The sequence below is a fragment of the Gossypium raimondii genome, chromosome 8 (genome assembly GCF_025698545.1).
Source record: "Gossypium raimondii isolate GPD5lz chromosome 8, ASM2569854v1, whole genome shotgun sequence".
Classification (NCBI taxonomy): Eukaryota; Viridiplantae; Streptophyta; class Magnoliopsida; order Malvales; family Malvaceae; genus Gossypium; species Gossypium raimondii.
The window spans coordinates 11,330,809-11,346,354 of record NC_068572.1 but is presented as its reverse complement, the minus strand read 5'-3'; the positions used below and the strand labels follow the sequence as shown (position 1 = coordinate 11,346,354).

At 36.6% G+C, this 15,546-nt stretch overlaps 3 protein-coding genes across 3 annotated transcripts; all 3 read left to right on the top strand.

Moving 5' to 3' along the window:
- Positions 1-7,179: 7,179 nt before the first annotated feature.
- LOC105793139 (uncharacterized) lies at positions 7,180-7,953 on the top strand. The gene is made up of 2 exons (XM_012622066.1): positions 7,180-7,435; positions 7,550-7,953. The coding sequence occupies exons 1-2, from the start codon at positions 7,180-7,182 to the stop codon at positions 7,951-7,953; spliced, it is 660 nt and encodes a 219-aa protein (XP_012477520.1).
- Positions 7,954-8,303: 350 nt separating this feature from the next.
- On the top strand, positions 8,304-8,783 carry LOC105793138 (uncharacterized). The gene has a single exon (XM_012622065.1). The coding sequence runs from the start codon at positions 8,304-8,306 to the stop codon at positions 8,781-8,783; it is 480 nt and encodes a 159-aa protein (XP_012477519.1).
- A 477-nt stretch (positions 8,784-9,260) lies between these two features.
- Positions 9,261-10,472, top strand: LOC105793137 (uncharacterized). The gene is made up of 3 exons (XM_012622064.1): positions 9,261-9,312; positions 9,475-9,830; positions 10,167-10,472. The coding sequence occupies exons 1-3, from the start codon at positions 9,261-9,263 to the stop codon at positions 10,470-10,472; spliced, it is 714 nt and encodes a 237-aa protein (XP_012477518.1).
- Positions 10,473-15,546: the final 5,074 nt, after the last annotated feature.

Genomic DNA, 15,546 nt, shown 5'->3' with positions numbered 1-15,546 from the left:
TACCAAATTTGTGTTAATTCCCACGTTGATGACTTCCTAGGGTTTTTAGGCCTAATCTTTATATTCTTCCTTTCCTGAATAGCTGATCCATTAAGAAATCCCTACAAATCAGTTGATTATTCATACGTCTACTCGTTAATCCCCCACAAGAGGATTAGTTCCTCATGGATCTAATAAATGATATAAACTTGATGGAAAGAATGCACATAAAGAACAATTCAAGAATAGAGTTTAAAATAAGTCTGATTTGTTTTAAAATTAAACACAGAATCCTTATAGAGTTTGACAATAACTCCAGCATCTGATTTCTCCAAAAAAGTAACTAACAAGAACAACAATAAAATCTAAAACCTAAGAAAAGAGAAAAACTAAAGACTAAATCTAAAGGGAAAAATTATACAATCTGAAAAGTATCTTTAACATGTTCTACATGATCCTATTTATAGACTTTAGAGTGGTCATCGTCCTTAACCCTAGTTCAGCTGTCGTCTTTGTGATTAACATTTGATTGTGCAGACCAAAATGCCCCTGGCTCATATTTATGTCACTTGCAAAGGTGATGCCGTAACACACCAAGTCCTGTGTCAGACATTGAGAGTAGCATGCTTAACTTCAGGGTGTCTTTAGGGGTATGTCGTGACATCCTCAGGCCATGTCGCGACATTGAAGGTAGTATTGAAATTCTTCTATTATGCTCCCTATGTTTCGACATCAAATACTCTGTATTGCAACCTAATGACCAGTATCGAGTTAGTACGCATTCTAATGGTCTCAGGCACACTCCCAAAGTATATTAGATCACCCTTAGGCCTCATTCAGCCTCTAAGGTCAATAAAAGACTCAAATTACACATTTTATTAAACTTAGCTAAACTTAAAAAAATGTAATTAAAACTTAACTAGAATGATTATGTTCAAGCTCCTAAAGTGCAAAAACTAACTTAATCCGCTACACCGAATTACGACAAATTAGTAGGCCGATATCAGGCAAATCCAGGACTCAGACATTAGCAAGTAGTTAAGCATATACTTAAGTATTTACGGAGAACAAGAGATTCTATGCTTGTTTATTCTGGAATAGATGTTACTCCTATTGGATATATCGATTCTGACTTCCAAACATTCCACGATTTGAGAAAATCGACATCAGGCTGTATTTTTGTCCTAGGCGACTGATCTGTCGTAATTTGGTGTAGTAGATTAAACTAGTTTTCGCATTTTAGGAGCTTGAACATAAATCATTTTAGTTAAGTTTTAATTAAATATTCGTAAGTTTAGTTAAGTTTAATAAAGTTTGTAATTTGAGTCTTTTATTGACATTAAGGACCGAATAAGGCCTAAGGGTGAGCTAATATACTTTGCGAGTGTGTAAGAGACCATTAGAAGGTGTGCTAACTTGATACTGCTTGCTATGTTGCAACACAGAGCATTGGATGTCACAACATAAGAAGAAGAGTAGAAGAATTCCAAGAATGTCTTCAATGTCGCGACACAGCCTGAGGATGTTGCGACATAGCCCTAAAAACAACTTGAAGATAAGCATACTACCCTTGATGTCGTGACACCGGACCTGGTGTGTCGCGACATCACCTATGTATGGGAAATAATTACGCACTAAGGGCGTTTTGGTTCTCACAGTAAAATGCTAAACACAAGGACGGTAGCTGACCTAGGGTTAATGACGAAGGCCATTCTAAATTCTATAAATAGGCTCATTTAACACATGTGATGGACACCTTTTTATCTTGTATGATTTTCTCTTTAGATTTAGTCTTTAGTTTTTCTTTTTTTTAGGGTTTAGATTTTATTTTCGTTCTTGTTATTTACTTTTTTGGGGAAATCAAATTTGGGAAATACTATCAAACTCTATGAGGATTCTGCGCTTAATTTTAATGCAAATTGGCTTCTTCTAAACTCTATTCTCTTAAATTGCTCTTTATGTTTATTATCTTTATCAAGTTTATTTTGTTTATCAGATCCATGAGGAACTAATTCTCTTGTGAAGGATTAACAAGTGGAGGTATGATTAATTAACTATTTTGTAGGGGTTCTTAGCGGATCAGCTGTTTAGGAGAGGAAGAACCTAAAACCCCAGGCTTGACAACCATAAGAAGTCATTAATGTAGGAATTAACAAAAATTTGGTATGGCCCATCCATGAACATGTTAACCCTAAACCTGTCTAGCCTGTGAGGTCGAGAGATAAATAGTTCTTGTCGACTCAATATGTCAGTGGAAGATCAGAAGATCCTGTTAGGGTATTGACTAGTTGATTCAAAAAGAAAACCCGAGGCGGCGGTTGGTTATGATTACTCAATATGCCTAGATTTGATACATTTTACTCTTTGATTTCTCATTTTTTATTTATTTCCTTACTTTCTTTTAGTATTATTTTTAGTATAGTTTACCAAAACCTTTCTTTTGATTCTTCATACTATAATCCAATTAAAGTATTAATTAGATCTATGTATGTTTAGATTATAATTAATTTAGTGCTCACCTCCCTTGGGTACAATCCTCGGAGTAGTCACCTACTCCGTTGTAGCTATATTACAACCTGACCCGTATACTTGTGGATACCATTCTTTATATCTTTTGTGTAGGATCTCTACTCTGGACATTTGTACATCTAGAAGTGGTCAAGTTGTTGGCCTCGTTGCCGGGGAGGCAATGTCACTATGTTGATTTTAATTTATGCTTATTAATAGAATAATTAGGAAATATTTAGAATATAGATATGATTTTAGTTAACATTACTAACATTTATCTGTTTTTCTAGAAATCTTCGTGAACATTCTCGTTAAGGAATACCCGTAAAAATAACCACATGGATCAATTTAGCATAAACCACGGATAAATTTGATTACATGTCGTTGGATGAGGAAATAGATTATGATAATGACATTTATGAGGAAGGAGCCTATGAGGAATGGGAGATCCAGAAGAAGCAGCGATTACTAATGCTTAAACTAAGTCAACTTCAATGAGGAAATTCAATCTCTATACTAGAAGATGACACTAACATCACTACAAATTCAATGGGTCATCAATACAAGCAAAGCTGAAAACCAAACAAAGAGAAGAACTCAACTGAACACACTTTTGAGGATGGGGAATCCTCGAATAGCTAGCTAATCTTGAGTATGGAAGAGTACTCGAGCAAATTAAAAGAAATAACCTCACGAGAAATTATAGAACTAGTTGAGGAAATGGTGGTCGAACAAAAAGATCAATCGAGAGTTGGGTTAACCTTCCCAACAACAATAGCTTCTATTGATATGAACAAAACATAAGGACCAGACATTACGGATCTATCTCAACAATCAGAGACAATAATTTCGTTGTTAACCTAGCGGGAAAATACCCGAAATCTCGGAACCTTGTGAAAGAGAGCCAAGAAAAATATGCAATTATGGGGGATACATTTAATTTGAATATCTTTTGTAAGATATTGATCTTTAACCAAACACTCCAAAAGTTTACCGTATCAGGGATTTTCCGAATGTTGGCAAAAGCCAGAAAAATACACATTGACAGGATTTATGCTTACAAGATTGGCATCAATCAAACAAAAATAATAGCAAGCATGGAACCAAGGCCGAAGGAACCACAGATCATTCGGTTACTATAATAATCACCCAGTAGACTTATAACCGAATGTGTAGAAAAACCCGAAAACTTCTGGAACCAAAAATCAAGCTATGTCGTAAATAATGACATTCTAATCGAGACATACAAGGTACCCTCCATAACACTATTTTTGTTAAATGCATCAATGTTATGCAACAACAATCTCCAAATCTATTGTGGAACAAAGACTATAAAAAAGGGTCAGGGTGGTTGCGTTACTATTTGATTTTTAAAGTAACTAAGTGCTACGATCTGTGGAAAGAAGTGTCAATGATTAGTGCAGGTCAAAAGGGTAAATTCAGATAGAGAGATAAACAGAGAAGAATAGAATAGCGTGATAGGTGCTGGACCAATACAGACTGATTAAATGCTAAAATTACATATTTTATGTAATTAAATTGGTTAATTTATTAGAGTGCACCACTGATTTTTCCATGTTTATATTGAATTTTGTGTAAGGATGAAATTTTGGGCTAAATAGAAGAAAAAGGAAACAATTGGGCTAGATTGAAGAAAGAAGCAAAGAAGGAGGGCCAAAGCAGAATTTTTCCAATATATAATTAGCTGAAATTTTTGTTGACTTAGTGGGAGATTATGTAGGGATTTTTAATATATTATTTCCTTAATTTTCTTCGATTAGTGGCTCTTAATTTAGCGAGGCCACTAGTATAAATGGGGGGCTACATTGTTCATTTATTCATCAATTCATGAATCAAGCTTTCAATTAAGTCATTCATTAAGTGTTTTCTTTCTTCAAGTGTTTTTCATCAAGTTCTTTTATCAAGTTTTTTTTATTAAGTTTGCATCAAGTTATTTTTAAGCTTTTCATCAAGTCTTTTCATAAATTTTTCCATCAAGTTTTTAATCATTAAGTTTTAATCATTAAGTTTTTCAATTAAGTTTTTAATCTTTTCTTTCTTTTTTCTTTTGCAAATTTAGTTGCTGACATAAATTCCTTATATTTTTCCATCTATTAGTTTCCAACCTTGCGTCACCTTCACCACTTACTTTCATTTATTCAACCTTCTCCAATTATGCCCAATCCCAACATGCCCCAAACCTCAGTTAACTAAATCCATTTTCAGCTTTAGGCCGGAATTAGGCTCGTCAAAATCCGTGAGTTACGAACCCGAGAAATTTAACTCCTTAATTCCAGTACTTATTATTTCTCCTGATTAAGAGTATGATTTTGTCAACTTACAAAGTCAGATAAGCACTAAGTCAAAAAAAACGTCGTTTGAGTTAGTGTGGTTAGACGTACAGTTGGAATTTTGAAAGGATCGATTGTCTGATTGGTTTTCCGTGAACACATTGGCGTGCCAAGTGGGGATTGATGTTTGGTTCCGTCAAGGGAAGTAGTAACCGGATTGAAATGTCCCACATGATTGAGGTCATTGGTTCGAGCTAGGCTCTTTTAGAACGCAAAGCTGCCGGAGTTCTAAATCACGAACGTTTCGTTGGTTGTTCGATCGGTAAGGGTTAGTTATTGGACGTTCCATAACTAATTTACACAAGGAAGAGTTGGTATCCAAGGCATCCTTGGTAGCTATAACTAGCTTATTGGAAAAGAGGAGTTCATCTAATTTCGAGGATCGGTTCAAAGACGAGAAAAACCCGTGCCTAAAGTTGAGCTTATTTTAATTCATTTTTCTTCAGATTTATTTAACTGCTTTTTATTTTTTTATTTTCAGCTTTTACTTTTCACGCATTTTTTTCCCTGTTTATTTCAGGTTCCAGGTTTTCAATTTTATCCTCCCCCCAAATTTCTTGGGCACGACAACTGCCCAGACACAAATCTTGTCAAGAAAGAGAAACAATTTCAGTAAACCCAGTCTCTGAGGGATCGACCCTACTCCCTATACTGCTTAAATTACAAATTAGGCGTAGGTTATATTGGTGGACTCGACACCCATCAGTTTTGGTGCCGTTGCCGGGGACTGGCAACACTTACAATTGTTTAAATCATCTTCATGACCAGATCTTTATCTGGAGATCTCGAATACGAACCAGAGATTAAGAAATCAGCACGAGCACGACAAAAAGAGACAGAAGCTCTTAAACGTGCAATTAAAATGAAGTTGAGCTAGGACAAGGGATCCTAGAATCCGACGTCAAAAGGTTAAGCCAAGCAATTCGTACAGAGGCAATTCAACGTGGGAAACAAGTCGAAGTGGTTGAACCTAAGACCGAACCACTTTTTGAAACAAAAGAAGCAGAAGTCGGTGAACTAGAAATGATGGCAAACCAAACCATTCGTCAACTAGCCACTGCTCCCAACGAGTAAACACTGTTATGCATCAACTATCCAGCCAGAGAAACCCCGTTCGAGTTGAAGTTAGGCCTGATTCACCTTTTGCCCACTTTTCGAGGCTTGAAGAACGAAAATCCACATACCCACTTGAGAGAATTCCACATGGTCTGCTCAAGCACGAAACCTTAGGGAGTAACCGAAGATGAAAATAAACTTCGGGCCTTTCCTTTTTTCTTTAGTTGATACAGCAAGAGAATGGTTATTTTACTTACCCCCCAGTTCTATTACAACATTGGATGACTTATCTCGTGTTTTTCTTGATAGATTTTTCCCAGCATCGCAAGCAGCTGAACTTAGGAGAGACATAGTGGGAATTCGCCAAATGGAGAGTGAATCGCTCTACGACTATTGTGTGCGGTACAAAAAACTGTGTGCAAGTTGTCCTCAACATGGTTTGACCGAGCAATCACTTCTTCAGTATTTCTACGAGGGTTTGCTCCCTATGGAAATGAAGATGATTGACGCTGCTAGTGGAGGGGCGCTTGTCACTATGACTCCTCAAAGGACAAGAGAACTGATATCCACTATGGCGGCAAATTCTCAACAGTATAGGCCAAATTCAGAACCCAGAAGACGGGTTATTGTGGTAAACGTTTCGTCCTTAGAAGATAAATTGGATAAGCTTACTAATATTGTTCAATCTATGCTTACAGAAAAGAAGAATCTGGCCCAAATGTGTGGAATTTTTACTACGTCTGAACATCCGACGGATTTGTGCCCAATCCTTAACGAAAATTCAACGGCACATGTTGACGCTATCGGAGGCTTTCCAGGACCTCCGCAAAGACGCTATGATCATTTCTCCAACACCTGCAATCCCAGGTGGAAGGATCATCCCAACTTGAATTACGGAGCTAATCCCCGATATAATCCGTCATACCAACCGAGACCTCTGCAACCACCGCAACCGCCACCCAAGCCGCGCACATCTCTAGAAGCTATTATGGAGAGACTTACCGTCGATGCTGCAAAATACCAACAAAGGACAGACGCATCAATACAAGAGTTAACTAATCAAGTTAGTAAACTCTCGATGGCAGTTAATCGTTTGGAGTCTCAAGGTAAATTACCTTCCTAGACAGAGCAGAATCCTCGGCAGAATGTAAGTGCAATAACTCTTCGTAGCAGAAAATTTTTGGAAACAGTTCTAGAAAAAAGTAATGAGCAAGACAACGAAAGGGAAAAGTAGATCTCTGATCCAAAAGCCAGCTCAGAATCAAAAATTTAGAAACTAGTTCTGATGCCACCTCCTTTTCCAAGGAGGCTCGCAAAGGATAAGAAAGAGATTGAGGAAAAAGAAATCCTCGAAACATTCAGGAAGGTGGAGGTAAATATCCCTTTACTCGACGCTATCAAACAAATCCCTCATTATGCAAAATTCCTCAAGGAACTGTGTACTAGAAAGAGAAGGTTAATAGGTAACGAAAGAGTAAATGTAGGAGAAAATGTCTCCGCAATACTGCAAAAGAAAGTTCCGCCCAAATACAAGGACCAAGGTATGTTTGCTATTTCCTGTGAGATAGGTAATGTAGGCATGAAGAAAGCCATGTGTGATTTAGGGGCTTCCACTAATGTTATGCCTTATCCTATTTATAATTTGATTAACGCAGGTCCTTTGAAAAAGACAGGAGTAATAATCCAGTTGGCGGACAGGTTAGTCATCTATCCCGAAGGGTTGCTTGAAGACGTCCTTGTTAAAGTTAACGAATTAGTTTTCCTTGCAGATTTCTACATTATTAATATGAAGGATGATAACTCAACTAATTCGTTTGACATTTTGCTTGGAAGGCTGTTTTTAAGTACCGCAAGTGCAAAAATTGATGTTCGGAGCGGAACACTAATAATCGAGTTTGATGGAGAAATCGTGAAATTCAATGTCTACGAAGCTATGAATCATCCTAACTCACTATCAAATATTTCTAGCATCGATAGTATTGATTGTTTAACTCAATCTTATTTCAAATATCATGACTATGATGAGTTGGAAACTGTCCTTTACAGAAGCATTGACTAGATGTTTTAAATCATCTCGAGGAATTAGCAATTATAGAAGAATCGTTACGAGAAATTGTCAAACACATGGAGACGCAACCATCGTTGACGAATCGAGGTAACCAATTTGAATTATTACCTTCCCAAACAAAAATGTTGCCTTCGGTTTTATAGCCACCAACCTTGGAGCTTAAAGCATTACCGGACCACCTTAAGTATGTCTTTTTGGGAGAGAAAGACACCTTACCGGTGATAGTGTCAAACAAACTGACCAAAGACGAGGAGGAAAGTCTAGTTTGAGTTCTGAGGGATTATAAGGAGGCTATTGGTTGGACAATAACCGACATAAAAGGGCTAAGTCCATCCACCTACATGCATAGAATTTCCATCGAAGATAACACGACACTAAAGAGAGATGCTCAAAGACGCCTTAATCCATCCATGATAGAGGTAGTAAAGAAAGAGATCCAGAAACTGTTGGATGCTGGAATGATATACTCGATCTTCGACAGTGATTGGGTTAGCCGGGTTCATGTCGTGCCCAAGAAAACTGGCGTGACAGTGGTGAAAAACTCATCAGGAGAGCTAGTCTCTACCCGAGTCCAGAATGGATGGAGGGTTTGCATCGATTACAGGAAGTTGAACGCAGCTACCCGAAAAGACCATTTTCGAGCGATTGCTAGTAAGACCCATTATTGTTGTCTCGATGGGTACTCAGGACTTTTCCAAATTACGGTGGCACCTGAGGATCAAGACAAAATAACTTTCACTGCCCCTTTGGAACGTTTGCGTATAGACGAATGCCGTTTGGACTCTGTAATGCTCCGGCCACTTTCCAGAGATGTATGGTGAGCATATTCTCCGATTATGTTGAGAAAATCATTGAAGTCTTCATGGATGACTTCACGGTGTACGGTAACTCTTTTAACGAATGTCTCAATAATCTTGCTAAGATATTACAGAGATGCCTAGAATTTAATCTTGTTTTAAATTATGAAAAATGCCACTTCATGGTTGAAAAAGGATTAATTTTGGGTCATATAGTTTCCTCAGAAGGTATTGAGATCAATAAAGCAAAAACGAATATTATTGACTCATTACCTTACCCCACATCTGTGAGGGGAGTACATTTGTTTCTTGGTCATGCCGGATTTTACAGACGATTCATAAAAGACTTCTTGAAGATCGCGCAATCGCTTTGCAGTCTATTACAAAAGGATAAAGAATTTGAATTTGATCAGTTGTAAAGACGCATTTGACATGCTGAAGTAGAAATTGGTCTCCGCTACCATAGTACAACCACTAAATTGGAACTTCCCGTTCGAAATCATGTGTGATGCAAGTGATCGAAGTGTGGGAGCCGTTCTTGGCCAAAGAATAGGTAAAGAGCCTCATGTTATCTACTATGCTTCAAAGACTTTAGATGTTGCCTAAAGCAATTACACAACCACTGAGAAAGAATTATTAGTTGTTGTGTTTGCTTTAGACAAATTTATATCTTACCTGTTCGGGACTAAAGTGATTATCTTTTCTGATCATGCAGATTTGAAATATTTCATTGGGAAGAAGGAGGCAACACCTCGACTGATTAGGTGGATTCTGCTCCTACAAGAGTTTGATTTTGAAATTCGGGATAAAAAGGGTTGCAAAATCTTAATAGCTGACAATCTGAGTCGATTACCGGTTCCAGTAGACGACACACCATTAAAAGACAACTTCCCTGATGAAAACCTATTTTCAGCAAATACAGTTCATCCTTGGTGCGCAGACATAGTAAATTATCTCGTTACAGGTACTGTTCCTTCAGAATTACCAAGGTCTAAAAAAGATAAGATAAAAAAGGATGCACTGTACTACATTTGGGACGATCCTTACCTTTGGAAGCATTGCTCCGATCAGGTAATTCGACAGTGTGTAGCAGAAACAGAGGTACAGTCTATCTTAACTTTTTGTCATTTTTATGCATGTGGAGGACACTTTTGACCAAAACACACCACCCATAAAATTCTTGCATGTGGACCATTTTGGCCAAACATATTTCGTGATGCCTTTTTGTTCTGCAAAACTTATGAAAGATGCCAAAAATTTGGCAATCTTAGTCGTCGAAATGAGATGCCCCTTACTCCTATTCATATTTGCGAAATTTTTTATGTGTGGGGTATCAATTTTATGGGTCCTTTCGTTTCTTCTTTCGGTAATTTTTAATTACTCTTAGCTGTTGATTACGTTTCTAAGTGGATAGAGGCAAAGGCTACTCGCAATGATAATACTAAGACTGTGGTTGACTTTCTTAAAAGTTCTATCTTTTCCATGTATGGCACCCCACGAGTATTAATCAGTGACAGAGGAACTCATTTCTGCAATAAGCTCGTAAGTGCACTTATGGAGAAATATGGAGTGACTCAACGAATTGCCACTGCTTACCATCCACAAACAAACGGGCAAGCCGAAGTGTCAAATCGTGAAATCAAGTCCATCTTGGAGAAATCTGTTAAACCTAACAGAAAGGATTGGAGCTTGAGACTAAATGACGCACTTTAGGCTTATAAGACAGCTTACAAGGGACCAATAGGCATGTCACCTTATCGACTCGTTTTTGGTAAACCGTGACATCTTCCGGTTGAATTAGAGCACAAGGCATTTTGAGCAGTTAAACAATGTAATATGGAGATGGAGACTGCAGGAAGGGCTCGAAAGTTGGACATTCAAGAACTCGAGGAAATTAGAAATGATGCATATGAAAATGCTCAAGTTTATAAAGAAAAGACGAAGGCGTTCCACAATAAGATGATCACTAGGAAGCAGTTTTCAATAGGACAAAAAGTTCTCCTATACGACTACACCTTAAAAATTTTCGCTGGTAAGGTTTGATCCAAATGGATAGGTCCATTTACTATTGCTAATTTATTCTCAAATGGTGCAGTGGAAATTCAAAGCGAAGAAACCCGGAAGTGCTTTAAGGTGAATGGTCAATGAGTGAAACCCTTCTACGAGAATTTTCAAACGCACACAGTTGAGGAGATTGTTCTCGAGGAGCCCAGAATTTGAATAACAGGTCGTCGAGCTAACGACGTTAAACAAAGCGCTGTTGGGAGGCAACCCAAATTTTCCCTTTATGCAAATAAAATTTTTGGTAAAACAGAAAATGAAAATGCATGTCGAGGATCAGTTCTGTCAAAGGAAAGACTTGGTACTTAAGAATGTCCATTGTGACTCACCTCTTTTTCCTGGGAACTTACTTGGTGCATTTATCACGACTGCTTTACCAAATCTCGTAATCTTGGTTTTTAATAATTTATTTCTCGAGTTTATAGCTTAGCTAATAAATTCAAGAAATAAAAAAATACACATTTTAATTTTAATTTTTTCTTATCATTTATTTTTCTTATTTATTTTTATTTTTGTTTTGCAGGGAGACATTACAAGACAAAATTAAATCCCCCATGTCAGCCCACAAAATTCTTTTAATTTCAGCCAAGGCCCAATCCACCTACCCACCATTTAACACCGTGGACACACCTACAAGGCAACCCTCCACGACGTTGAAATACATGGGGAGTTTATTTTTCCTTTCCTTACTTACTTTTACTTTTTATCCTTTAAATAATTCAAATTACATTGGGACAATGTAAAATAAGTAGGGGAGGGAAATATAAATTGGTTCTAATTTGCTTATCTGTTTTTACATGTTTTTCGTGAAAGGTAATTTTTTTTTCTTTTGATAAATTGGGATGGTACACTTATGGTTTGACCTATTTAGCTATTTAGTTATTTACACATAAAACTTTTCAATAACCTAGACTTAGTAAGTAAGAAATTTTTTTAGGAATTATGAGTTTGCTTGACTGCCTACCTTATATCACATGTCAATTTTCTGTCTTCTCTTCTTAAAAAAAAAAGAGAAAAAATAAGAAGAAATGAATAAATAATAACACTCCTCTGATACGAATGTTAAGAGTGAAAAATTGGGGTTGTACATTGGGCTGAGTAACCGGAACGTGGTGCTTGGGTTGTCATCACATCTCGCGTAAAAAGGTTCGTGTGACTATCTAATTTCTTTGTACTCACTCCGTTAACAAGCTATCACGAGTAGGGCAAAATAACCCGCTTAGAAACATCCGAATCGAGTAACCGGAACATGGTGCTTGGGTTGTCATCATGTCTCGCGTAAAAAAAATTTGAAAATGTTCTAAGTACAAAAATAATAAAATGAAAGGTAAGTCTATCAAGCTCTAATAAATTCTGAAATATATTTACTTACTTCTTAGGCTAGGTTATTTGAGATGTTAATGTACTAGGATTAAATTGTTGAATTGTGCAAACCATGAGGGTCAAGTCCTATTATGGGGGAAATTTTTCATTTTGCAGATACATGCATAATGCTTGAGGACTAGCATGAACTAAGTAGGGGGATTTGATTAAATGCTAAAATTACATATTTTATGTAATTAAATTTGTTAATTTATTAGAGTGCACCACTAATTTTTCCATGTTTATATTGAATTTTGTGCAGGGATGCAATTTGGGGCTAAATAGAAGAAAAAGGAAACAATTGGGCTAGATTGAAGAAAGAAGAAAATAAGGAGGGCCAAAGCAGAATTTTTCCAAGATATAATTAGCTGAAATTTTTGTTGACTTGATGGGAGATTATGTAGGGATTTTTGATATTTTATTTCCTTGATTTTCCATGATTAGTGGCTCTTAATTTAACGAGGCCACTAATATAAACAGGGGGCTACATTGTTCATTTATTCATCAATTCATGAATCAAGCTTTCAATTAAGTCATTCATTAAGTGTTTTCTTTCTTCAAGTGTTTTTCATCAAGTTCTTTTATCAAGTTTTTTTTTATTAAGTTTGCATCAAGTTCTTTTTAAGCTTCTCATCAAGTCTTTTCATAAAGTTTTCCATCAAGTTTTTAATCATTAAGTTTTTCAATTAAGCTTTTATCTCTTGCAATTCAATCTTTTCTTTCTTTTTTTCTTTTGCAAATTTAGTTGCTGACATAAATTCCTTATATTTTTCCATCTATTAGTTTCCAACCTTGCGTCACCTTCACCACTTACTTTCATTTCTTTTTCATTTATTTAACCTTCTCCAATTATGCCCAATACCAACATGCCCAAACCTTAGTTAACTAAATCCATTTTCAGCTTTAGGCCAGAATTAGCCTCGTCAAAATCCGTGAGTTACGAACCCGAGAAATTTAACTCCTTAATTCCAGTACTTATTATTTCTCCGGATTAAGAGTATGATTTTGTCAACTCACAAAGTAAGATAAGCACTAAGTCAAAAAAGACGTCGTTTGAGTTAGTGTGGTTAGACGTACAGTTGGAATTCCGAAAGGATCGATTGTCTGATTAGTTTTCCGTGAACAAATTGGCGTGCCAAGTGGGGATTGCTGTTTGGTTCCGTCAAAGGAAGTAGTAACCGGATTTAAATGTCCCACATGGTTAAGGGCATTGGTTCGAGCTAGGCTCTTTTAGAACGCAAAGCTGCCGGAGTTCTAAATCACGAACGTTTCGTTGGTTGTTCGGTCAGTAAGGGTTAGTTATTGGACGTTCCATAACTAATTTATACAAGGAAGTGTTGGTGTCCGAGGCGTCCTTGGTAGCTATAACTAGCTTATTGGAAAAGAGGAGTTCATCTAATTTCGAAGATCGGTTCAAAGACGAGAAAAACCCGTGCCTAAAGTTGAGCTTAGTTTAATTCATTTTTCTTTAGATTTATTTAACTGTTTTTTATTATTTTATTTTTAGCTTTTACTTTTCACGCATTTTTTTCCCTGTTTATTTCAGGTTCCAGGTTTTCAATTTTATCCTCCTCCTAAATCTCTTGGGCACGACAACTGCCCAGACACAAATCTGGTTGAGAAAGAGAAACAATTTTAGTAAACCCAGTCTCTGAGGGATCAACCCTACTCCCTATACTGCTTAAATTGCAAATTAGGCATAGGTTTATATTGTTGGACTCGACACCCATCATAGACAGAAACGAAATACGAGGAATGCCTAAGTGCATATTGAACGAGCTGACGGATGAGTCCGATAGCAAGACCTAATCTTTTGATTTAATCTTAACCTATTGTAGAATATTGTATGTTTCACTAAGCGATTAATAAAAAATTTACAGGAAAATCAACAACAAGCCTAATACACGTTTGGAGTAATCTGAAAATTAGAATATCTGGAAAGACAAGAGTTGGCATCGCAACCTAGCACCTCTATGTCGCAACACCGCATCTAGAACAAAAGAATCAAAGAAATTACTTCGACGTTATGACACAAAATAAAAACTACCCAGGTTTTCAAAATTTCAGAGCGTGTTGCGACACCAAACCTCATTGCCACGGCGTTAGAACACTGAAAGGGAAGTTGTTACAAGAAACCCATGTTTCGCGACATCGCTGCAAATTTCTGCAGGGTTGAACTAACCCATCCATACAACCCAGTGACTTAATTCTTACCTTACCAGAATTTTAACCCCCAAAACCCTTAATTTTAACTCAAAAACACTTTCAATCAACTATTAAAAACACTCTAAACTACTAAAACCTCTTTAATCTTCTCCACCTTCGAAACCCTCTTTTCAAATCCAAACCTTAAACTACTAATCCTCCATTGTGATTTCCAAGAGAAAACATCATCAAAGTACCTAGAGGAGAAGCAGAGACAATTGCAAGGAGGACAAGGTTAAATGCATCTTTACTTATTCTATTGTTCCATTGATTATTAATTATATTTCTTTTTGTTTAAAAATTGAACATTAGAAAATGCCTCCCAAAAGAAGTAAGAAAGCTTTGATCCAAGAAACTTCGATAGTTTCGAACCCTGCAAAATGCAAGAATCCAAATGTCAAAAAATACTTTCTCGAGTTACAGGGTATACCATTCATTCAAGAGCGAGGGTTCGAACCCTCTATGGTTATGTGCAACGAAATTTGGACTTTAGTTAGGTACTATCATTGGGAGCGATTCTATATCACTCTTAAGGAAACCGTTGTAATTTCACTAGTACAAGAATTTTATGTTTCTTTTAGATACTAGGAAACAAGACAAAAAAAATTGGGATCCGATAATGGTAAGAGGAGAAGAGATGCTGATTACTCTTGGGGAGATTTGTGAGTTCTATGATATACCCTATTATAGCAAAGACTTGATAACACTGATTTAGATAAATTTGAAGATATAGATATAGAGGATGTCATTAATTACTTAACTTAGGGTAGATGTACATGGAGCTATAGGCCAGATAGAAATTTATCAACTAAATTCAATCAAGAGATAATGCTTCTAGTAGCAAAAAAGTGGATGCAGTTCATAGGCACTAGAATTGAACCCACATGAAATGTTTCTAACGTTAATACTTTCTGAACTATTCTGTTGTATGGCAGTTTTCAGCACAAGTAGATATGTGTGGGCAAATAGGGCGTTGTGCACACAACCAAAAAGCTAAAATTTTCTTTCCCCACTTAGTGACAAAACTGTTTCGAAGGGCAGTGTAACACCCCTAACCCGTATCCATCTCCAAAATAGGGTTATAGAGCATTATCAAAGTTTACAAATTAATTTACAGACATTTCATTTCATCAAGCATTCATATTTAAAATCAATCAAA